This window comes from Asterias amurensis, chromosome 15 (genome assembly GCF_032118995.1).
Source record: "Asterias amurensis chromosome 15, ASM3211899v1".
NCBI lineage: Eukaryota > Metazoa > Echinodermata > Asteroidea > Forcipulatida > Asteriidae > Asterias > Asterias amurensis.
This window is the reverse complement of record NC_092662.1, coordinates 13154635-13180162: the sequence shown is the minus strand read 5'-3', so window position 1 is coordinate 13180162 and position 25528 is coordinate 13154635. Positions and strand designations below refer to the sequence as shown.

The window sequence follows — 25528 nt, the reverse complement described above, 5'->3', positions numbered from 1 at the left end:
GGACACCCATACGCCAATCTGACTCCCCTATAACAAAGAATGTATTGTTGCGTTTAAAATATTATAATAAAGTTACGACCTAGCCTACTTGAATTATGCGGAGGTAGTTTTTGAATCAAACTGAATGGTGGGCTATTTTAAAATGACCCATCCCCCCTAAAAAAACCGAAACCCCGCCCATGAAAGGATTTGACAATGAAAAGGAATTTTAAAACTATTAGTAGCCGTCGAATGAGGGCGGGCTTTAAGAATGAAAAAAACGCCGTATCATTTTTTGATTGGTGCGGAAAAGTCCTCACGATCGTCATAGAATGTTCGAGTTTTAGATCAATTTCAAGAGATATTGCTGTCTATTTACATGACGTTTTGGGATATAATTAAGGTAAGGTGTTTGTTACCCGTAGGTCTGGAAAACTTGTTGAAGTGAGATATTTTCAAATGACCGTCACGATGTGGTCCTTACCCCTTAGTTTTTTTTTAGTTAAGATTTTTAATTGAAATTGTATTGTCTTTGAGCGATTATTTATTGAATTAGTACATTGTAAGATTGGACATGGCAAAGGGTATATTCGGTATATTCATATTTTAGGTCTAGACCTCCATGGTGTTTATTATACATTTGCAGTGCCTCTCCTTCGTTCCTGTAAAAACATTTTATCAATCAGCCGTTCCTCTGCTCTGCATACGCTATTGAACAATGCAAGGAGGTACGGATTTAATTTGACCTGATAATTGATATTTAGGGGGAAGTGGTGACGGTGGATAAATACAGAATTTTAGCCAATCCCCCTTCGCCTACAATTCTAATCTATAAACTATAGGGCTGTCACGACGGGGAGCCTTATACTACGTTTCTATTAGAAGTACCTTCCGCCTCGCCCTAGTCGCGATTATCGTAACCCTTCTCCCCCGAGGCAGTAGGACGTGACTAGGTAGGAGGGTTACAATGCAATTATTGCAACCTTCATTCATTCATTTTTATTACAAAATGGAATATCTCATTTTAAAATGGTGAATTAGATACTATTTTTTTTAATTATCAAATAAAAAATTGGTGGCTGGCAGGATATGGAAACCTTTCCCGAATAAAAAAGTAGCTTTTTTGGCAGGATATGGAAATTTTTCTCCCTCCCTTGTAAACAAAGAGGTTTATTTAAACATTGTATTTTCTTGATTGTAGGTCATCGTAGTGTGAAGCGATCGTGATGAGAAACAGCCGGGGATGTCCACATGCATCCAGGACTGCTCTGTTCCACGAGGAGGACTTGCGCCAACGTGCACAGGTACAGATCTGTAACTTTCATCCGAACGTCATTATCTTTCAGAACTCAAAAGCTAGGGTGTTGGCGCAGAATTAGGAATTTCACGGACAGTGCGACGTAATGAATGAGAGTGTGATTACTGAAGCTGGGATCCCACATAGATGTACGTTCAGTACAGTACTTTGGGAATGTAACAAGGAGAAAATGCAACCACCTTGAAAGATGGATTTGTAAGAGTTGAACAGGCATGCAACTCTTCCGCTTCTGCAGAATTCCGCGTTTTGTTTTTTGTTTTTACGTGAAAAAAAAAAAAAAAAAACTTTTTTTTCTTTCTTTTTTTTTCTTCGGATTTTTTTTTTTTTTTTGCCTAATATATGCCTGGCAACAACAGTGTACAACTACAATCATGTAAAATAAGCCTAGTACATGCTAACAATACACCTAAGAGCATAATAAACCTCAACATTTTCTAGGGTACCATTGTGGGTATCATGTCCAGTGGCGTTTCGACTGCCTCGCTCCGCACTTGCGTTGTGACTTTAAAAATATTCCTTTTTTTTTTTTCAACGGGCAGTTGCATGCCTGGTTGAAGGTAGACAGGACGACCCAGGCTCAGATGGTCGGATCAGGTGAACTCTAACTGTCATGTCACTCAACAAATCAATCATTAGAGCCGTAAACCATGAAGCGCCAGTTATGACGCGAGTGACGACTTGGGCCCGGTTCATACTTCCTGCGAACGCAAAGCAAATTTTTACATCACAAAGTCGCAAATAACTATTCCCAAGAGTTGAGCACAGCCCAACGCTTGTGAAACATTCGCGGTGAAAACAGAGCTGTGCCGTTAAATTTGCTTCGCACAGAGCTTTCCCAGGAAGTATGAACTGGGCTTGAGACTGAAATCTCTCTCTTATAAAATGTTTTTAAATTCTTTTTTGGTTCTTTTGTGCAGGGGTGCTGTAATTCTTGTGATGCCAGGGGTCCAAATGTTTGGATGTGTTTGCATGTAAGTTAGTCATACCTTAAAGGAACACGTTGCCTTGGAACGGACGAGTTGGTCAAAACAAAAGCGTTTGTAACCGTTTTTATATAATGCATATGGTTGGAAAGATGTTTTAAAAGTAGAATACAATGATCCACACAAGTTTGCCTCGAAACTGCGTGGTTTTTCTTCTACTGTGTGAACTAACACGGTCAGCCATTTATGGGAGTCAAAATTTTGACCCCCATAAATGGCCGACGTGTTAGTCGACGAGGTAAAAGGAAAACCACGCAATTTCGAGGCATGTTTGTGTGGATCATTGTATTCTACTTTTACAACATCTTTCTACCATATGCATTTTATAAAAAACGGTTACAAACGCTTTTCAAAGACCAACTCAACCGATCCAAGGCAATGTGTTCCTTAAAAGGCGAAGTAGGCCTATACCTTTGTTTCTTGGAACCATTTGATTGTTTTAAAGGAACACGTTGCCTTGGATCGGTCGAGTTGGTCTTTGAAAAGCGTTTGTAACCGATTTTTATAAAATGCATATGATTAGAAAGATGTTGTAAAAGTAGAATACAATGATCCACACAAACATGCCTCGAAATTGCACGGTTTTCCTTTTACCTCGTCGACTAATACGGTTGGCCATTTATGGGAGTCAAATTTTTGACATCCATAAATGGCCGACCGTGTTAGTTCGCACAGTATAAGGAAAACCATGCAATTTCGAGGCAAACTTGTGTGGATCATTGTATCCAACTCGTCCGATCCAAGGCAACGTGTTCCTTTAATACCATGTAACTGTAAGAACAATAAAACTAATTTAATTTCAAAAGGTAGATTTTTTATGACCTCAATCTATGACCTAATTCATTGAAACCTCATTGGGTATGTTCAGACAGCGTACTAACTTAGACCCGAACCGGTCTAACTTTTACGAGCAGCGGGGGGTGGTCGTAAAAATAAAAACCCATTGCGTTCAGACAGCACAGAGTTAAACCCGATCCGGTTTATCTTCGGTTTTAAGAGGTCAAAGTAGACGCGACCCCGTTGCTCTAACATCCGGTTTTATTCACCAGATTCACGCACCGAGTATGCCGAGATACTGAGTGCCCCATGCCCTGGATGATCAGACAGGGCATAATTAATGGATACAAATGGCTCAATCGAAAGCGGTAACAGTTTTACCGTTGGGAGGATATGGGCACTTAAAACAAACATGAACACGACTCGAAATTATTTTTTTTAACAAACAAAATATTGATACAAACCGCCGAGAAAACTCACCAAAATATTGTCCATATTCCCTGAAACAGAACACGTTTCATTTTTGTGTTTTGTTTTATACCACCGTTTCCGATTTAATAAATACTTTTAGTTTGTACTTCAATCGATTGGAAGTTGCGGTCTCTCAAAAGCTGGTGCCGCGATTTTTATTCCGATTCGTTCATAAACACAACTACACACGTGCAAGTTACGTAAATACATGTACTTTGCAGTATTTTCCCAACTTCCCAACAACGTGGTCATTGCTGGCGTAGGGAATTTCCCCTACACACAGCCTCGCGCCCACTGCAGTTCATTCTCCTAGATTGGCAGTACAGCACGCTAGTAACGGTGACGGCAATAGAAAGGCACATCCACGGGATCGGTGATGGATAACTATGGGATATCAGAGAGTGATCACTATGGGATGGCAGCGCTGTACATGTGAGAAACATTACAAAATATGCCTCTTCGCTGCGCTCGTAGTATACGCATGAAAAAACAGTTTCAATTTATTGTAGGACACTCAACAAAAGAAGCTTGGAAAATATAATTTTGTTTCAGAATTTAATAACTCATGGGCGTGGGCCTGTGTTAAACTGTACACCGATCGAGAGGGTTTCGCCAACTCGGTAAGCGGCAAGAAAGTAATATAAATACTCGGTGCTTTTCAGCATCAGAGGCAACAGAAACCGTATACAAGCACTCCGGGTCCCGGGCGTGTGCATTGAACCACACAATGGGTCGTCCGTTGTGAGTTAAAACCGGATGTCATTCTGTCCACACGCAGTGTTAAAAGATAAACCCGAACCGGTTTAGACTTAGACCGCCTCGCTGGACGGTTTAAGTTTTGGGGTTTAAACCCGATCCGGTCTAACTTTATTTGCGTTCACACGCACAAAAGTTGAACCCGAACCGGTCTAAGTGGACTTAGACCAACTTTAGTACGGCGTGTGAACGACCTCATTGAAGTATGGCTTTTATTTTGTTTACAGGAGAATTGTGGATTTGTTGGTTGTGGGGAGACAGCTAACGATCACAGTTCAGAGCACACAAAGGTAAGAAAATGTCAACCTTATTAGAATTTAAAAGTATTGACTTTAACACTTAATTTCTGTGAAACATACTTAAAGACAGTGGTCTCTTCGATAATTGTCATAGACAAGTCTTCTCACTTGGTGTATCTCTCAACATGTGCACAAAATAACAACCTGTGAAAATTTGAACTCAATTGGTCATCGAAGTTGCGAGATAATAGGGAAAGAAAAAAATACCCTTGTCACACGAAATTGTGTGCTTTTAAATGCTTGAATTCAAGACCTCAAAATCAAATTCTGAGTTCTCGAAATCAAATTCAAATATTTTAGTGAGAGATAACTTCTTTCTCAAAAATGACGTTACTTCAGATGGAGCCGTTTCTCACAATGTTTTATACTATCAACAGCTCTCCATTGATCGCTAACAAGTAAGGTTTTATGCTAACAATTATTTTGAGCAATTACCAATAGTATCCAGTGCCTTTAACCATGATTGATTCAGATGGGACTGAAAATTGGTGTTGTGTGTTGTGTACAGCACATAAGAAAAACCAGTTACACTTATCTTAAAGGCAGTGGACACTATTGGTAATTACTCAAAATAATTATTAGCATAAAACCTTTCTTGGTGACGAATAATGGGGAGAGGTTGATGGTATAAAATATTGTGAGAAACTGCTCCCTCTGAAGTGCCATAGTTTACGAGAAAGAAGTAATTTTCCACGAATTTGATTTCAAGACCTCAAGTTTAGAACTTTGAGGTCTCGAAATCAACCATTTAAACGCACACAACTTCGTGTGACAAGGGTGTTTTTTTCTTTCACTATTATCTCGCAAGGTCGATGACCGATTGAGCTAAAATTTTCACAGGTTTGATATTTTATGCATATGGTGAGATACACCAACTGTGAAGGCTAGTTTTTTGACCAATAGTGTCTAGTGTCTTTAAAAGACAAGGGGTGTTCCTGGCTAGTCCGATGTGGCAGGAAATTCTGTACCCAAGGGGACTCTGGCGAACTGTATATGATCTTCTTCTGATAGCGCCCTCTTTTGAATCGCCCTCCTTCAGCCCATGTTATTTTCCAAAGTCCTGTAAAAAAATCATAGGCTTTACTTGTATGGGATTCGAAATCGCGACCTTCGCATTGCTAGAGAGCAGATGTCACACCGCTAGACCACGGAGCATTCCCGATAGCTTGAGGCAGCTCAAATTATCGTACACCCGAGTATTACTCGGGTGTACGATTAATGCCTGTGGATTTTTTTCCACAGGATTCAGGGAAAGTACTGAGTATACAGTGCTTAACACATGGGTGTACGGGTAAAACCTAATAATAAATATTGATTTCCCAATATCCAAAGCTTTTAAATTTAGGACTGTAGGACGCAGGACTGTAACTGGTTAACCTTTTTCCCTGGTTCACAGATAACGAACCACCAGCTGAATCTCAACTTACACACTTTCCGCATCTGGTGCTCCGCCTGCGAGGAAGAAGCGTTCCCGGACTGCGTCATCAAAGAAGGCAGTGTTGAGGTGACAAAGCGCCACCGTGTGGTGGTAGAGAGAGAGGTGCAACGCGTTGAACATCAACGCGCCGCACATCAACGCGCCGCAAGGGACATGCCACAGAGGTACATGTAGGTTTATGTTAAGGCTAATGTTTACAGATCAGGTGCATTTTGCTATAGCTTTTTCAGAATAATCAAATCAAGCACAGTATAACCAAATCAAGCACTCAAACACAGTTCAACTTATTTTGAGTATACAGCAGCTTTCGATAGTATAGCCATTGAGAGACATTTCACTGTGAAGTACTGTGGTTATGTAAAAATATATCAGTTTTTATGCCCCAAAATCTGAATCTGAGAAGCATTACTGCAGTAACGCTTCTCAGATTGTGTATTTATATTTAAGCCATTGGACCCTTTCGGTACAGAAAAAAAAAAAGTTCACAGATTTACAAATAACTTACAGGGTTTACAGAAGGTAGTGGTGAATAACTTCTCTTGAAATATTGTTCCATGAAATGCTTTACTTTTTGAGAAAACAGTAATACAATAAAAAATTCTCGATAGCGAGAATTACGGATTTATTTTAAACACATGTCATGACACGGCGAAACGCGTGGATACAAGGATGGATTTTCTCCCGACTCCGATGACCGATTGAGCCTAAATTTTCACAGGTTTGTTATTTGATATTGAAGTTGTGATACACGAAGTGTGGGCCTTGGACAATACTGTTTACCGAAAGGGTCCAATGGCTTTAAGGATTATTCTTCCTGCAATGGACATATTCCCTCTGGATTTTTCAGCAATATCTAAAAAATGCACCCCCTTTTGAAATGAAAGTTTCACAGGGTAGTTCTTTTGTATACATCTACATTCATATAAAATTAAAACAATCAAAGGTTCCACAAACTTAACGTATACATTGGTATACATCCTATTATGAATAAGTATTGACAAATTTTCTTTCAGCCGGTCTCCCTATCTGTTCCGTCTGGATTCCCCAGTCACTCAAGCTCTAGATGAGTTTTTAAACAAAGACCCCAAACCGAGAGGTGAGTTGTTGAAATCAGATGACAAATAATGATAATAATACAGGCCTGTGAAATCTCCGCTTTAAAGCGGATATCTGCTTTTTTATTGATCAGGCCGATTTTTTATTTCCCTTTTTTTTCTTTTTCTTTTTTCTTTTTCTTTTCATAATTTGTTTTTGTCAAAAATGCTGTCCCCCTTAGGCCTTGGCATTAATAATGTACAACTTCAATAATGTGAGATAAGCCAAGTTACTGGTTTAATGGGGGCCCCAATAGACCGATCTAATAGGCTCCACCCACAACGCACGTGTGAGCAAGAACACGTGGGGTTCTCCAATGCCTTTCTGCACAACTCTGCCGCGCGCGCCAAGATACGTGCAGGCATGTCGGACCTTATTTGCAGACCTTCGTTGCGTTGTGATTGGTCAATACGCAATGGGGCGGAGCTTAATGGATCGGTCTATTCGACCAGCGTAAATGCGTGACGCCCGCTCACTTGATGTTGCACGATCGTTCTTACATCATGTAGCTCTTTTTTTTAGGGTCCACTCGCAGGCCTGTGGCTTCTTCTATAGCACTCATATCCGTCACTCAGTGACGCTCATGGCGCTTCAACATTCAGTATTTTCCTGGGGTTAGGGAGATGACTTTGTGAACTTTGCCTCATAAGTAATAATGTTTTTATTATTTGTGTTTCCTCTTGATCAAGGCTTGACGGGACTGCGTAACCTTGGCAACACTTGTTATATCAGTGCTGGTATCCAGGCTTTATCAAATTGGTATGTACTGTGTGGTGTGGGGATGGCTTTTTGAGTAGATTTATTCCTATTTGGTGGCACGGTTGGCCGTGCGTAAAGCGCTTGCCTCTCACCAAGGTGATCCCGGTTCGATTCCCGGCCAGGGCTGTATGTGAGTTGAGTTGCGCGTTGGTTCTCTGCTGTGCCACGAGGGTTTTCCAGACCAAACACTTTCAATCTTGGCTGTGCTCCGTGGTCATAACAGGTTGATGTGGCTGGCAGCCAAAGCCGCCCTTGCATGCCTGCTTCTCGAACACGTAGCGGCGTCCTTCGCAATTTAGCTCTTGGCTGCGAGTAAGGATGATTAGCGTCCAAATTATTAAATTATTATTGTTTCATTTGGTTATCCTATTTAGTTGATCGCCAAAGGCAAATCATTTTGAAAATTCACTTTTTTCTCTTGACTCACACAATAGATTTAAACCAACTTTTCACATGGTTGTTTTCCATATAATGGTTGACCGCACCAAACATGAACACTGTTTGCGACTATTTTTATTTATTTAGACCCATCCTTTATAATACCTTTACAGGCACTGGACACATATATATTAGCATAAAACCTTACTACGTAACGAGTAATAGTGAGAGGTTGATAGTACAAAACATTGTGAGAAACGGCTCCTTCTGAAATCAAGTAGTTTTCAAGAAAGAAGTAATTTTCAACGAATTTGATTTTAAGACCTCAAGTTTAATATGTCAATTTATATGTTTCTCGTTATAATGGACTAAGCGTCCTATTAGCACTATACAAGCACTCATAATTTGTTTACAAGCGTGCACGCAAAGTACAAGCGTGCACGCAAAGTATTTACTTTTTGAAGCCAATCGGCGTTATGAGCATATCCCTAGCAGGGGTTAGTGCAGAGAGGTGTAGTTGCCCATGGTAGCGAGGTTGTGCTTTGAGACTGTATCCTGTTTTTCCTTCCCCAGTCCTGCGTTCACCCATTTCTTCTTGGAGTGCGACAGTTACGTCAAAACGGAGAAGAAGCCGTACCTAGCAAAGAGCTACCAGAAACTCATGGAGGAGATATGGGGCAGAAGAAGGTAACATTTTTACTCTGCATCTCATTCACAATTGTACTTATTCATCCGTCCCAAAGTCTAATGGGTTTCATAATGATTAAATAATAATAATAATAATAACTTGTTCTTATTTAGCTCATTTTACAACAATAATAAGAGCACTTATATTGCATGACGCCACCATGACAGGGTGAGTGATCGTTCTAATAGCTCTTGTCAGGCCGTGGGGTCGACCCAAGGAAGCTAATCGAACGCACCCTAGATAAAACAAAGGTTAAGAATATATTGTAGTATTTTCGAAACATGGTCAGAGCCATGCTCCCTACAAAATAGAGAGAAATACTGAGAGAAAAAAATATGTGCTCTCTCTTGGTCAGTAATATTTGTCTTATGAAATATTTTGCTCATTTGTGAACAGACCCAGCTATTTGACTCCATCCAGTCTCATCAACAGTATCCGCTCTGTCTTTCCTATGTTCAAAGGTTTTACTCAACAGGTGAGAGTTTATCCCCATTTTGTCTTTATAATTTGATTTGCCAAAATTAATAACATTTTAATCTTATATAGGGCACATATCCACCTATAAGGTGCTCCAGGCACTAGAACAAAGAGAGACAACTTTTTTCAAGAAGTTATTTATTTGAATTATGAGTCCTATGTAGCACCTTTTGTAACATACGGGACCTACCGCTTTACGTCCCATCCAAAGGATGAAGCAATAATGGTTAAGTGTGGATTACCTTCTGGTAAATATAATTGAAAAAATAGCATATCTGGTTTTTTGTGCCTGTTCTTTAGTAAACTATTTATTCACTTGAATTTCTTTGAATGAAAAGGACACTCAGGAGTTTTTACGCTGCTTCATGGATCGCCTCCACGATGAGCTAAAAGAGCCCCTGCTAGACCAGAACGACAACCCCTCGGGCAGCGAAGAGGACGAAACCAACAGTCCCACAGTAGAGCGCCCTCGCCGCGTACGCTCTAACGACTCCCTCTGCCAATCTGACGGAGAGTACAGCATGCAGGACCACAGCTGCGAGAATACCGGTCTAACATCGGACGAGGCATCGTCGCCGCGGCTCTCCGGTCGTCCCGGCAGCATGGACGCCCTCAAGAACCGTAGGAACCGGAAGCAAACCTTATCGGAGTCCGACGCCGACGTGCCACCAACGGAATCCGGGGATGCTCAGATTCTACGCGGGTCGTTGTCGTCGACGAAGAGAGTGTTCTCGAAGGAGGACCGCGAGAAGGAGTCGACGGAGAAAGATATCGACGAGAGCGAAATGATGAGAGAACCGTGCAACGAGGCGCAGGACGACGGGGAAGAGATGGAGATACAACAGGAGGACAAGAGGGGTTATAAGGTCGGAGGTCATGGCAAGATGGCACGGTGTTCTAGCCACGAGGAAATGGCGCTCAGAAAGGCAGATTCTAACAGAGGTACTGGGCGAATAAATTATAAATACAATCTTTTACTAAATTAGTTATTTCTAATATAAAGATTGGTCAGTTTCCATCTGAAAGTTCATTGATTATTAATGTCATACCAGTAAAATTCCTCTAGAGAAATATTTTTGTCTGAAATTCTTTTATCACTTGAAGACCCCATAAACCCACGCCTTGTTGATATAAAAGGTACACATTGCCTTTTGATCGGGTGCTGCGTGTTTAGTCAGATTTTTAATTGATGTTTAATATCATGAGCTAATATTCTTTGGTTTTTTGTGGTTTACGTTTTAATGTCTGGCCTTCTGCTTTTTGCAATGTCACTTTTAACAATGTATTTTATTGTTGCCTTTTCTCAATTGTTCACATTTGTCTGATGTATTTTTAAACAAATTTGATATCAACATGTGCAATTAATTTTTTAACTGCGATACATGTTCTTGATCAACTGTCTTTTAATTGAATTAAATTGGAAAGATGTTTCAAATGTCTTTACTATCCTCCGTTTATTTGCACCTTCTATACGTTTTAGAAACCGTTACGTTTTTTTCTTTTCCTCCTTTGCATTTAGGCAAGAAGCCGAGTGTGAAATACCGCAGTATTGTCTCTGATGTCTTTGATGGCAAGATCCTAAGCTCTGTGCAGTGTCTGACCTGTGACACGGTAAGTGACAAGTACTTGTTATTATTAGTTTAGTCTGTAATAATTTGGGATACACTTTAAAGGCAGTGGACACTATTGGTAATTACTCAAAATAATTATTAGCATAAAACCTTACTTGGGGACGGGTAATGGGGAGAGGTTGGTAGTATAAAACATTGTGAGAAACAGCTCCCTCTGAAGTGCCATAGTTTTCGAGAAAGAAGTAATTTTCCACGAATTTGATTTCGAGACCTCAGGTTTAGAACTTGAGGTCTCGAAATCAACCATCTAAACGCACACAACTTCGTGTGACAAGGGTGTTTTTTTCTTCATTATTATCTCGCAAGTTCGATGACCGATTGAGCTCAAATTTTCACAGGTTTGTTATTTTATGCATATGTTGAGATACACCAACTGTGAAGGCTAGTCTTTGACAATTACCAATAGTGCCCAGTGTCTTTAAATTAATTTTTCATTCTGCACTGGTTTAGTGTCATGCATGCTTAACCCTTTCGAGACCATAGCGGCCACAAGCAAATTGTACCAAAATGCCCATAGTTGCCACAAACAGCCGCAGGGTTTAACCTACTCCCAGTCACATTAAAAGGTCAACGTAAAGTTCATGTCCGGTTTTGAAACTTTCCAATGTAGTATGTATGGTATGTAAATTTTTGTTGTAGGTTGTTTCTATTTTTAATTTTACTGACAAAATTTGATTAAAGAAATCAACAATATTAGCATTGGCTGAGCATTTTGTGATGGTATACAGAAATGAAAGGTGACTAAATGGTAACTTACTTTTCTTTTAACTGTCTTGCTTACCATGGGGTGTCGTGGCCGAGCGGATAGGAGCACCGAATTCAAGCTCTGGTGATTCTGTTTAGCAGAGTGTGGGTTCGAATCCCGGTCGTGACACTTGTGTCCCTGAGCAAGACACTTCACTGTTATTGCTTCTCTCCACCTAGGGGTAAATGGGTACCTGTGAGGGCAGAGTTGGTTCTTGTGATGGATTAGCCTTGATTGCTCTACATACTTGGCAGCACAGGCTGTATACTCCCTAGGGAGCTGAGGAGTTATTTTAAGGCCCAGTGACCAGGGGTAATAATGTTACCGTAGCGCCATAATAATGTTACCAAGCGCCATGAGCGTCACTGCATGACGGACCTGAGCGTCACTGCGTGACGGACCTGAGCGTCACTGCGTGACGGACCTGAGCGCTATAAGAAGCCACTATTATTATTATTATTATTATTATTATTATTATTATTTCATTTTATCACAGCATGCAAAAGAAAGATGTCATATTCCTTTGTGCCGGTAACTCCTCGAGTCAGGCTACGTCCCGTAGCCTTAGATCTCAAGAGTCTTTCTCAGGATCCTCGCTGTTCCCAAAAGCGCTGCCTTCTGTAACAGATCTACCCTCACATTTGTCCCTATTTCATCTAGATGTTTCCCCAGTGCTTTGGGAATGGTGCCAAGTGCTCCAACCACCACGGGGACTACTTTTACCTTTACCTGCCAAATCTTACGAAGTTCCCTAGCCAGGTCCTGGTACTTCTCGATCTTTTCCATCTCCTTCGAAGCTACCCTTATATCACCTGGCACAGCTATGTCAATGAGATGACACATCTTCTTCGTCTTATCTAATAGCACAACATCCGGACGCCTATGTGGTATAACATGATCGGTCTGAATGTTAAAGTCCCAAAGGATCTTGACCTGGTCGGTCTCTACAACTTTTTCCGGAACATGTTCGTACCATTTCGCAAGCACTTTGACACCATACTTCTTACACAGATCCCAGTGAATCACCTTGGCCAGCTTGTCATGTCTTCCTTTGTACTCCGTTTGGGCCATCTTACTGCATTCGCTAACAATATGAAATACAGTCTCCTCTGCTTTATTGCACATTCTACACATAGGAGAGACGTTTGCTTTCTCTATCCTTGCCTTCATTACATTTGTCCTTAGAGACTGGTCTTGCGCCGCAGTAATCAAGCCCTCTGTTTCCTTCTTTAGTTCTCCACTCTTTAACCAATTCCATGACTTGCTGCTGGCCACTTCCTCAGTACACCTCAAGAACCGGCCATGAAGTGGTTTGTTCCTCCAATCTTTATGTCTTTCCTCCTTCCTTTCCCTCTTGTATTCCTTCAGCCCAACTTCGTCTGCCCTCGTGTACCTTTGTGCAACTTTCAACAAGCTCTCCTCGGTCCTCCTGACATGACAATGCAAGCTTCTGCGCTCGATGTTAACACTGTCCGCCACGCTAAGCAACCCCCTTCCGCCCTCTGACCTCGGAAGATAGAGTCTACTAACATTTGACCTACATAGAAACACAAGAGCTTGAGTCCTGAAAAATATTTAATCATGATTGGTGCATTGGTAAAACTTGTTGAATTTTGTGTGGTTTGTTTCCTCGATCCTTCAGATTTCAACTCGCAAGGAGACGTTCCAAGACTTGTCTCTCCCGATCCCTGGGAAGGAGGACCTGGCAAGGATCCATAAGTCCCACGGCTTACCAATCAAGAGCATCACACCGTGCTCCGATGCCTACGGGAAGCAGGGTTGGCTGTCCTGGTTCTACAGCTGGTTCTCTGGGTAAGTAGGAGTTGAAGAGGGTTGGGGATTGGAGCCAAGGCAGTGGGGGATGAATTCCTTTTTTTTAAATGAGAAATTGCCTTGCTTCACAAGTTGGCAGAGAATAATGAAAGAAAATCATCCTTGTCGCACTAGTTGTGTGCTTTCAGATGCTTGAATTCGTGACCTGAGGTCTTGAATTCAATTCAAATATTTTAGTGAGAAATTACTTCTTTCTCAAAAACTACTTTACTTCAGAGGGAGCCGTTTCTCACAATGTTTTATACTATCAACTGCTCTCCATTGCTTGTTACCAAGTAAGTTTTTATGTTAACACTTTTTTTGAGTAATTACCAATAGTGTCCACTGCCTTTAATGTAAGATTTGATATCTTAACCTTGTCTTTCATTTGTATCTACCTGCAGGTGGATTTGGGGCCCTCATGTAACTTTGGATAACTGTTTAGCAGCCTTCTTCTCTGCAGATGATCTTAAAGGTCAGTAAACAACAACATCAACAACAACAACAAAACAACACATCACATTGTTATTATTATTATTATTATTTTGCAGAGTATGAGTAATATTTTCTTGTTTTTTTGTTGTTGTCTTTTTAATTTTACAGGAGATAACATGTACAGCTGTGACAAGTGCAAGAAGTGAGTTTCAGATTCTGTTAGAAACTTGTTTTTGGTGAAAACGTTAAAACAGTTTGACCCTAAAATCCCGGCCATATCTCGTTGGGCCCCCCTGCCCCCTTTCAATGTTGGTTCTCATTGTTGCAGGGTCTTGTTCTGCGTTCCAGTAAACATTGAGCATTAAACATTGACAGGGGACGGGGATAGGACGTTTTTTTTCAGGAGAAGTGAACAAACATTTTGGCCGGGATTACACTTTTAAGGTGCTTGGCATAAGGTCAGTGAGTATCAAACTTAGCACACTAATTTTGTCAAGTTATTTAAAGTGTCTCTGTTTGTTTTTTACAGGCTTCGTAATGGAGTAAAGTTCTCACAAGTTCTTGACCTACCAGAGGTAAGATTCATCTCCATTCTTAAAAAATAAACCGATATCGTTTATCACGATTATCGCTGCTAATCAGAAAATAATGCTTAAAGGGTAAATAAACATTTGGTTTTTTGAACTTTTGATTGGATAATCCTATAAACCGTATTGAATATGACGTCACTACTCAAATATCTGCCCTACAACATGGCGTCTGTGAGCGTGTGCGTGGGGGTGTACGTACATGTGCCATAGAAATCAAACCGGGAACGCTGCGTGCTGCAAGCTCATTTGATGTATGCGTTTAGACGCGCATACGGTTTGCCCTACAAGATGGCGACTTTTATAGCAAAAAAAGGGTTATTCTATACGGTCTATATACAAAAAAACTAACCTGTGAAGATGTCAATTGAAAAGGTGGTCCTTTATTTGTAACATCAGGGCTTGAATTTTGGGCTTGTTGCTCAGAATATTTACTGGACCGGAATATTTTTTACAAGAAAGAAAAAAGAATAACCCGATAGAACAGCAGGCATTCGGTATCCCTTAGGAGGTATTTTTGGCTGTGAAACCAAATCAAAATATGTCCACCTACTTCCCGCCATTCTCGTTGCCACAAAAACAAAAAAAATAGTCCGATTTGACAGGTCAAATTACCAACGAAACACTGCAAGAGACAACATTGTTTTAAAAATGTAACATGTGCATCATTCTTAAAAAGATCGTCATAAATAAAAAGATTGACCTAAAATTTGACAGCACAGTCAGAAGCTTATCACTGTTGGTCAACATACTGAGCAAGATGTTTGAAAACAAGACCTTACTTTTAATCCATGGAACACAGGGATGTGTGGTATTGCAACTAGACGTCCTTAATACAAATTCAACACTCCTTTGTAAGGTATCAGACTTAACACATGTTATATTAATTTTGGTTTTACCCTTACACCGATTTGTGTTAGGACTGTGTATTCGGTACTTTCCCGAGTCCTGTAAAAAAAAAATACTTTTTTTTTTTTTTTAGGTTCTGTGTGTTCATCTGAAGAGATTCCGTCATGAATCCATGTCTTCGTATTCCTCCAAGATCAACAGCTACGTGTCTTTCCCCATGGAAGGTCTGGACATGTCACCGTATCTTGCCAAAGGTAGGCCCTGCCACAAACTTCAGTAGATTTGTGCCCAAGCGGTTTAACGCACTGGACTCAGGTTCTGTTTTTGTTAGAGTTTCGGTCCTAGGCTTGGAGTTTGTGTATTGGTGAACGACACATAACCCTTTCAGGTCCAATGCGACTGTAGTCAACTGCGAACTATACCCTGCTTGAACCCCAATGGCAACTTTAGTCGCCCAAGATAACCCACTAACCCCTTCAGACCCAATGCGACTGTAGTCAACTGCGCACTATACCCTGCTTGAACCCCAATGGCGACTTTAGTCGCCCAAGATAACCCACTAACCCCTTCAGACCCAATGCGACTGTAGGCAACTGCGCACTATACCCTGCTTGAGCCCCAATGGCGACTTTAGTTGCCCAAGATAACCCACTAACCCCTTCACACCCAATGCGACTGTAGGCAACTGTGCACTATACCCTGCTTGAACCCCAATGGCGACTTTAGTTGCCCAAGATAACCCACTAACCCCTTCAGACCCAATGCGACTGTAGTCAACTGCGCACTATACCCTGCTTGAACCTCAATGGCGAAGTTAGTCACCCAAGATAACCCACTAACCCCTTCAAACCAAATGCAACTGTAGTCGACGGTGTACTTTACCCTGCTTGAGCCCCAATGGCAACTTTAGTCACCCAAGAAACCCACTCACCCCTTCAGACCCAATGCGACTGTAGTCAACTGCGCACTATACCCTGCTTGAACCCCAATGGCGACTTTAGTTGCCCAAGATAACCCACTAACCCCTTCAGACCCAATGCGACTGTAGTCAACTGCGCACTATACCCTGCTTGAACCTCAATGGCGAAGTTAGTCACCCAAGATAACCCACTAACCCCTTCAAACCAAATGCAACTGTAGTCGACGGTGTACTTTACCCTGCTTGAGCCCCAATGGCAACTTTAGTCACCCAAGAAACCCACTCACCCCTTCAGACCCAATGCGACTGTAGTCAACTGCGCACTTTACCCTGCTTGAACCCCTGAATAGCTGAAGTGTGAGCCCAAAGGACATTTGTTCAAAGCTTTGGGTAAATTTGTTTACATGCACCTAACACAAACAGTGCACTCCCATAGTGTCCACCGTAATCTAAAAAAGGCCAATTGAGATTGGTGTCAGGAATTGGTAATAGCATTTTAGTAAACGTATTTGTGTCTTTTGGTCACTAGAGTGTAACAGCAAGTGCCCCCTCTATGATTTGACAGCCGTTATTTGCCACCACGGAACAGCTGGAGGTAAGTCTATTCATTATATCCTCATTACCCCCCCCCCCCCATCATCGAAGAAGATGTGCCGCTCACGACCCTGCAAGGTTTTAAACGACCGTTTTTAGACCGAGACACGACTCTTTTATTCACAGTTATAAATGCCCTTTTTGTTAAAAAGCGTAACAGTGTATTTTAAACATTTGTTTTGCAAAATGTTCAAATTCCTGTCACATCCTCAGATGCCGTTTCTCAAAGGGTCAAATTGCATGCTACGCTCAACAGTTGTGCAAACGCTGGCATACTGATAGGTGTTACATTATGTTTTGATTGCATACCCGTATGTTCTGAGCTTTCCTACACCCCTCCACCCTGCCAGTCAAACCTTTTTAGCTAACTGGGGCTAACTGGGGAGTCGGTTACTAGTGGAATCTTCCTGTAGTTGTAAAATTCCTGGGGTAAGTCCTGCACTCTAATAAATTCTCTCCATTTTACTTTTCTTACAGGCGGCCACTACACGAGTTACGGCCAGAATTGGCTAAGTAGTCAGTGGTACGAGTATGATGATATGTACGTCACTGAGGTCAGTGACCTCCAAGTGGCCAACTGTGAGGCCTACGTACTCTTCTACAAGTAAGTCATATTTTCATGGACTTTACTTTTAATGTCAGGGTGAACAAAAATAAATTGACTAGAGCAGGACTTCCACCTGCAACCTTGAGAAGTGCAAATGTTGTTAAAGACCAGCTTGAACGGGAAGTTTAATCATGAGAAGTCCCCTCAATCCACTAAGTGAAAGTAGAAGTCCCAGCCGATTTCCTACCTTCTGCCCAGGGCCCAATTTCAAAGAGCTGCTAAGCACAAACATTTGCTTAGCATGAAATTTCTTTCTCGATAAAAACAGGATTACCAACCAAATTCGATTTGTTGCATATTGCTTGTTACTGGCATTCAGCTGTTGTTTGCTTAAATCTTGAAAATCACGTGGAAATTTGGTTGGTAATCCTGTTTTCATTAAAGCAAAAATTTCATCCTAAGCAAATTGTTGTGCTTACAGGCTTTTTGAAATTGGGCCCGAGTAGTAGTTAACAAGCAGATCTGAGAAGTCTCCCGAATTCCGACAAAACTACTCCGCCGTAGCAGAATATATAGCAAGTTCTCAAAAGAACATTATCTACCAGGCAATAAGATATCTTACCGCAAACCACATCGTCAACAGTTTTTATTTTATTTTTATCTTTTTGTGTCTGCTTGCAGAAAAGTGTCTGAGGATGCATTAAAGGAGAGACAGAAAGTTTCTGATCTGTTTGAACAGCATGAGGTAAGTAGGAAAATTAGAACATCCTAAAGCCTGTCGGCTACGATTGTCAGAGGGTTAGCGATTGTAGTTGACTGTGCACTTAACGCAGTAAACAAAATTGCTTTGTGCTGAGTGTAATTGGCCCTCATTTTATTCCCTAGTAAGTCACCGGACCCATACTCTGATGTTGTCAGCATTAGAGTGAGGGTTTGAAGCCCGGTCATGACACTTATGCCCTTGAGCAACCATAATTGCTTCGTAAAAAGTTGGGACGTAGTTTTTGAGAAAGAAGTAATTTTCCACGAATTTGATTTCGAGACCTCAGATTTAGAATTTGAGGTCTCGAAATCAACCATCTAAATGCACACAACTTCGTGTGACAAGGGTGTTTTTTTCTTTCATTATTATCTCGCAAGTTCGATGACCAATTTAGCTCAAATTTTCACAGGTTTGTTATTTTATGCATATGTTGAGATACACCAACTGTGAAGGCTAGTCTTTGACAATTACCAATCAAGCTTGTTACCAATAGTGTCCACTGTCTTAAACAAATCAGTGAAGTGTTGCCCTCACCTTGAAGTTGCTGTCCGGCCTTGTAATGTTACGCAATTTCTCATTTTATAATTTCTGTTTTTTGTTTTTTTTTCTTCATAAAAATAAAACAAACTCAATCAGGAATTGCTTTTTTATCAATTAATAATAATTCTCTTTTTTCTCCTGCAGCCAAGCTTTCTACATTTCTTCGTCTCTCTTCAATGGTTGAATAAGTTCAACAGCTTTGCTGAGCCAGGCCCCATCTCAAATAACGACTTCCTATGCAAGCATGGAGGTATGTCCTATCAACAATGTTTATGTTTTGGCAATTCTCCTTTAGGTAGTACACTACTGGGCCAATAGACCCTTCCCATGAAATATGTAAATTGCACGTAGCACGTGCACTAACGTTTTGGTTGGCAAAATGAGGGAACATCGCGCTGTTTTATACACGGCTAATGGGTGCGTCACGCAAAAGGCGATTACGCGTCTGCTTAGTGCACAACTCTATGGCCTTTGTCAACCAACAGGGTCTATACGCTTGCGTGAATGTAATTAGCATATTTCATGGGAAGGGTCCATTACATAGAGCTGCTTAAGCAGAACAAAATACTAAGCGCAACCAAAATTTTGCTTACCAGAATAAGGTTACCAGCCAAACTACCATGTCATGTGTACAATTTGTGACAGGTATCCTGTGCATTTCTGCTTAGCAGAAAAGTCTGTAAACAATATTTTCTGCTGATGCAGCACTATGAAATTGGGCCCTGAACTTGCTTGTAACCACTCGGTCACAACACCCTACATAAGACAGTGACACTTTTTTATATTTTTATTTAATTTTATTTATTTGTCAGGTGTTCCGCCAAGCAAAGCCTCTTACGTTGACCAGCTCGTTGTCAAGGTTCCACAACCCGTCTGGGAGTACCTCCACCAAAGGTGAAACCAACAACTTCTAAAGCGTTGCCACAGGGCAAAACATTGTATCTCGTTTTCTGCAAAAGTGTAGTATCTCGGCGTGTACTTGCTTTGTGTGTACATCTTGGCTATTTTAAGCAACATACAACAATTGACAATTGCTCGTAACATAGTTGCTTTTGTAGGAGATACAACATGTTGGCACTGACATGACAAAATCTCTCAGGGCTCGAGAATAACTCCACAATTCACAGGTCTTATAGCTCAATATTCACACTAGACAGTGGTTATTTTTTAAAACGATTCATGCAAAAGTGTGTTATATTTTTTATTAATCACGGAAGGTTGGCTAGGCTACACTGGTCTGCAATCTTTAGAGATTAAACTTTTGTCTACGTAACAAGCCCACGGTTCTAATCACTGATTGTTTGATTTGATTTATGCTAGGTATGGTGGTGGGCCGGCCGTCAACCATCTGTACGGATGTCCAACCTGCCAGGCTGAGGCTGAGCAGATCGAACGAAGACGCAAGGAAGAGATGGAGACTTTCATCAAGGTAAGTCCATTTAGATACAGACACTGTAGACATTAAAACTATCATCAAATGTTCTTTATTCAGTGGTTCATTAGCCCTGATAACATGCATTTAAAGAGCCAATAAAGGATGATCTCAATATTTCAACTATTACCTTTTTATGGCCAAATAGACATCGAAGATACTCTCAATATTTGCATTTAGTAACGAATAACTCGAGTCAAAATACACGCAGCTTTTTCAGCCGAGAGTCAAAAACGGCTTATCTATTATAATGACCTCGTGACGCCAGTGACGATATTCCCCTAACTGGGTGTGAACACAGTTCTCCAGCTTTGGCAAACTGAGGGCGCTATTTTCCACACCAAATAGCCGCCACTGACATCACGATTCCTTAGTCACGCAGGTTTGTTTTACCCCGCGTTTTTCAGAAATTTGGCTAGAAGCGTTCTGTAGGAAAAACCATTTTTACCATGTTTTGACGCGAGGTAAGAGACTTGTTATATTTTGTTATGTTCCTACAGACTCCAGCTATTAGAAAACTGTAATATATATATATATTTGAGATCATCCTTTATTGGCTGTTAAAATGCACTGTAAGCAAAAATTTATCTCATCTGTCTTTTGGGGTATTGAGCATACTGAACAGAATTGAAAGGTATTTTCCAGACTCAAGGTCAGCATTTGAATATGATTTGTTTCTGTTCCAAGATATAAACACAATAAGGTATTATTATACAATTGCAAAACACAAGACCCCCGGACTTGTCTGGCCCAACGCTACAACCACTGGCTTTGAGCCTGCAGTCCAGTATAAATGTTGAGCCCTGTACGGGTGTCCATATGGAGTTGCATTGAAAACCAAATAAAAATTGAACCTTTTTAGACACACCCCACCCCCTTGAATCTTAGATTGATATATGGTTTATTTTTCTCTGCCATCTTGACAGCTGAATGAAGCATTTTCAAGGGATGACTCCCCTGACTCCATCATCTACTGTATCAGCCTGGCATGGTTCAAGCTCTGGGAGGCATTCGTCAAAGCCAAACAAAAAGGTACTTAAAGGCACATTACAGTATTGGTTTTGCTAGCAAAAAATTTGCTGGCAGTGTAACACTTTATGCACTCCACCATATACATAAACTGACAAACCTGTAGAAGTTTGAGATCGATCGGCCATCTGGGTCACGGTAGACGGTGACAAACTGATTACAAAATGTTGCATTGTATTGATGCCAAAACAAAAATGAATAAAACGCTCTCTGAGCGATTAACTCCAAACGCGAAATTAGATTTATTTATTTCTCATCAAATAAAGACAGAAATATTTTGAGGGATGTTTTCTTCTATCATCATCTTTAGACCATGTAAGTTTTATGTAAACCTGTGATCTTCACGATTTTTGTTACTTACCAATTCTGTAGCGTTCCTTTAACAATTATAGTCTTGATAGATGATAAATTTGCATTGGGGATTAAGAATATTCATTCTGGTTTTTAACCCTAAGACATATGTGTGTTAGCACTGTTTACTCAGTCCTTTCCAGAATTCTGTGAACAAAACCACATATACTTGATTTGAACCCACAAACTTTGGAACAATTATAGTCTTGTTCCTTGTTTCGGGGGGAAAATAACACATCAAAACTATCATTTAACCTTATGGAGATCTGGTCAAAACTTCAAAGAGCTGCTTTAAGCAAAAAATATTGCTTAACAATTGTCTGTTAAGCAAAAATGAGCAGGATACCAGTAACAATTACATGGGACATGGTAGTTAAGCTGGTAACCTTATTCTGGTTACCAGTGTACTTTTGTAATTCTTAGCTCCTTTATGTGATTGAAAGCAGCTCTTTCAAATTGAGCCCCGACTATTTAGTCCTTCCAGCCCCAACTTGGTTTCATTTGGGCAGTCAAGTTGGCGTAGTGGTATCTTTCCCCGCCTTCCACCTCTATGACCCTGGTTCAAATCCCACTGAGAACTACGTGGATTGGGCTTTCTAAACCTCTCAGAAAAGCGCTGGATAAGGGCATTCAAAATGATTGTTTTTTTACACAATTGAAATCTATTTATATTATCATATGACTCGATTTCCTTATTCATTGAAAACATTTGAAGTGAAATTCAGCAACGTTCACGACTTGACATTTTCGTTCAAACAGGTCTTTAAAGCTAGTGTATTACATGAAATAGGTGCTACTTCTGAAAAGAAATTTTTATGGGATAGTTTTATGTTATACATCTTCAGTTACATGTATATAGGATTGAAACAAACCGTGGGTTCCAATTACTAAACGTATACAACATCTTTAAAAAATGTTAAACTATCATATTCAATACATTTATTTGTTGAAATTTTTTACCACAGATCCACCAGGACCCATTGACAATCGCTCCATTGCAATAATGAAAGGAGGCTATGCTGTGGTTAGACAGAGTAAGTCAAGTCTTCACTCCCAAAACATATTTATTCTACTAGGTTTTTAGGATTTGCTTAGGCCAGGTTTTCAATAGAACCATTTGTCATCTGCTTAAAAGCATGCGTTTGTTTACCAGGCAATACCGGTGTTGACTCCTCCAGTTGATGAACTGTCCTCCTGTGAACTTGGCAAAAGTGTGAACTTGTACAGAGTTTAATTAAGCCTGGTTCATACTTCCTGTGAATGCTTCATGCCAAGCGAATTTGATGCCATAGATCTGTTTTGCTAAAAATGTTTCACAGGAGTTGAAATGCTGCGAAATGTTTGTTGCGAATTTGACGTCACATTTATATCGCTTCAAGTACGAACCAGGCTTACATACAAATGATGTTCTTGCTTTACATTTGTATCGCAGCAAGTTAAACCGGGCTTACACACAAATTATGTTCTTCCTCATTAAAAGGCAATATGCAGGATTGGCTAGGATAACAAAGATCATTATTAATTTTGGTCTGAAAGCTTCAGTATTTTTACAATATAGTTTTGGGTGGTTTTTTTTATCTTCTTAACAGGAGCAGACTGCGGCCAGATTTCCAAGGAGATGTGGTACTATCTTCACTCCATCTACGACGGAGGACCAGAGGTCATTCTTCATCCCAACCGCCCCACCCTAATGGACCACGCCCAGTCTGCCGCATCCGATGAGGAGAACACAAGCCCAAGGGAAGACTCAAGATTGTAAGGAGTTGCACTGGACTGCCACACCCAAGACGGAACATTGAGACGCCCATGAGGGAACATGGCGGCGCACATGAGGGAGCCTGGCGGCACCCAGTATTTACTCCATCCGAAATGGAAACAAGCAAGTTTTGTACCCTAATCAAATATGTTGCCTGTGCTTAAGGACATCTGAACTCAGACCTATATGCCTTTTGTTTTGAAAGGGCAAGGGCCCCAAGGCATTTTCTCCTTGGTATAGGGCACCCTCTGAGGAGATTGTAAATTTCTACTGGTAGCATTTGAAGGACACCAAGGCGTTGTCCAGGGGGCATGAAGGCAAACACCTTTGTTGTCTCTATGAAGTACCAGCCCCCGATTTCACGAAGCGCTGCGACGCGTCGCAAGTTGCGACCAGTTACATGTCGTAAGTTGCGAACTCGTTGCAGCCGTGACGTGTCTTATAGGTCTACGACGCATCGCAAACCCTACGATGCGTCGCTACTTGCGATGAGTTTCGTGAAATCGGTCGGGGGCAGGCCTGTTATCTTTGAAGTACTACACCGTGTACAAACAAAAAATGGCAAACTACATGTGTTTTGTGCATTGTCTGTGGAGTGTGCAAAGGTTTTTGGCATGTTTTGGATTTTGTGTAAAAAAAAATCTTTCAGCGACAATTGGGCCCTGCGCAAATTAAAGCAGCTGCTAAAACCTGAGGGAATCGAATGGCACTTCAAAGAATTATATTCCCTAGTTCATTTTATGACCACGCCAAATCCTAAGAGTTAATTGTGAAAGAGTTCACAAGAAGTCCTTTTGCACAAAATCAAGTTTATAGTATCTAACCTATTTATACAGAGTTTTATTTAGCCCTACCAACACATTTCTAATATATTTAAATTGATTGTTTATATTTTGAAGCAGCTCCTTGTAAATATTATCATCAACTACTTACCACCAGGGGCCGATTTTTCAGAGCTGCTTAAAGCCATTGGACACTTTCGGTAAACAGTATTGTCCAAAGGCCCACACTTTGTGTATCACAACTTATATAATAACAAACCTGTGAAAATTTAGGCTCAATCAGTCATCAGAGTCGGGAGAAAATAACGGGAATACCCACCCTTGTTTCCGCACATTTCGCCGTGTAATGACATGTGTTCAAAATAAATCCGAAATTCTCGACAACGAGAATTGATAATTGTTTTCTCAAAAAGTAAAGCATTTCATGGAATAATATTTCAAGGGAAGTCTTTCACCACTACCTTCTGTAAACCCTGTAAGTTATTTGTAAATCTGTGAACTTTTTTTGTTTGTTCTGTTCCGAAAGTGTATAATGGGTTTAAGCATCCCTGGCTACACGGCAGTTTTCGGTTGAATGGCTTCTGACAGGCACCCCCCAAACAAAGATATTGCCTAAATGTTCTTTGCCTTTAAGACTTTAGTTGCTTGAGAAAAAAACACATACAAATTATTATTTATGGAAGGTTTTTGTTTAAAGGATATATACCTTTGCAATTTGTATAAATGTTTAAATAATAGTTTTTTGGTTGGTAATTAATTTATTTCAAGAATGTCAATTAAATTGTCTACTGTCTCGGAATTAAATTGAATACGGTAAACAAACAAAACAATAATCAAAGAGATTTTGACAAACCAGGATTGAGGCAAAAAAATGTGTTAATGGTAATTATTTTATAAATAAATAAATACAAATAGTCTTCTAGAATTAAACTCTTGATGTTAACTCTTTGTTCAATAAATAAACATTACATTTCAATGTATGAAAAGAAAAAGATTCTTGTCAAATTTTCCCAGAATTATTCGTCTGAGAAATAATAGGTTAAGGTCATTAAAGGAACACGTTGCCTTGGATCGGTGGAGTGGGTATTCGAAAAGCGTTTGAAACCGTTTGTTATAAAATGCATATGATCTTTCTAATCATATGCATTTTATAACAAACGGTTACAAACGCTTTTCAAAGACCAACTCGACCAATCCAAGGCAACGTGTTCCTTTAATTTTTTATTTTTTTTTTCATTTATATATCAGTTCCTTTTGGTTGTGTGTGGTTTGCAACAGCTAACTATATTTTCTCCCCCAAAAATGGAAACGTTTCTGTATGGCGCCACCACTTTTTCA

General features: G+C 40.4%; 2 protein-coding genes across 2 annotated transcripts in view; both read left to right on the top strand.

Moving 5' to 3' along the window:
• Window positions 1-25528, top strand: part of LOC139947870 (guanine nucleotide-binding protein-like 1) — a 395329-nt gene that overhangs the window by 183635 nt on the left and 186166 nt on the right. The gene's annotated exons all lie outside the window — the stretch shown is intronic.
• LOC139948120 (ubiquitin carboxyl-terminal hydrolase 20-like) lies at window positions 253-25161 on the top strand. The gene is made up of 25 exons (XM_071946160.1): window positions 253-382; window positions 1181-1283; window positions 2215-2268; window positions 4512-4574; window positions 5980-6185; window positions 7035-7117; window positions 7806-7875; window positions 8827-8940; window positions 9338-9416; window positions 9757-10360; window positions 10938-11029; window positions 13437-13606; window positions 14011-14081; window positions 14210-14243; window positions 14571-14616; window positions 15611-15731; window positions 16926-16991; window positions 17468-17594; window positions 18219-18282; window positions 18985-19090; window positions 19653-19734; window positions 20161-20269; window positions 21199-21304; window positions 22618-22686; window positions 23242-25161. The coding sequence occupies exons 2-25, from the start codon at window positions 1206-1208 to the stop codon at window positions 23409-23411; spliced, it is 2784 nt and encodes a 927-aa protein (XP_071802261.1). The 5' UTR covers window positions 253-382; window positions 1181-1205; the 3' UTR covers window positions 23412-25161.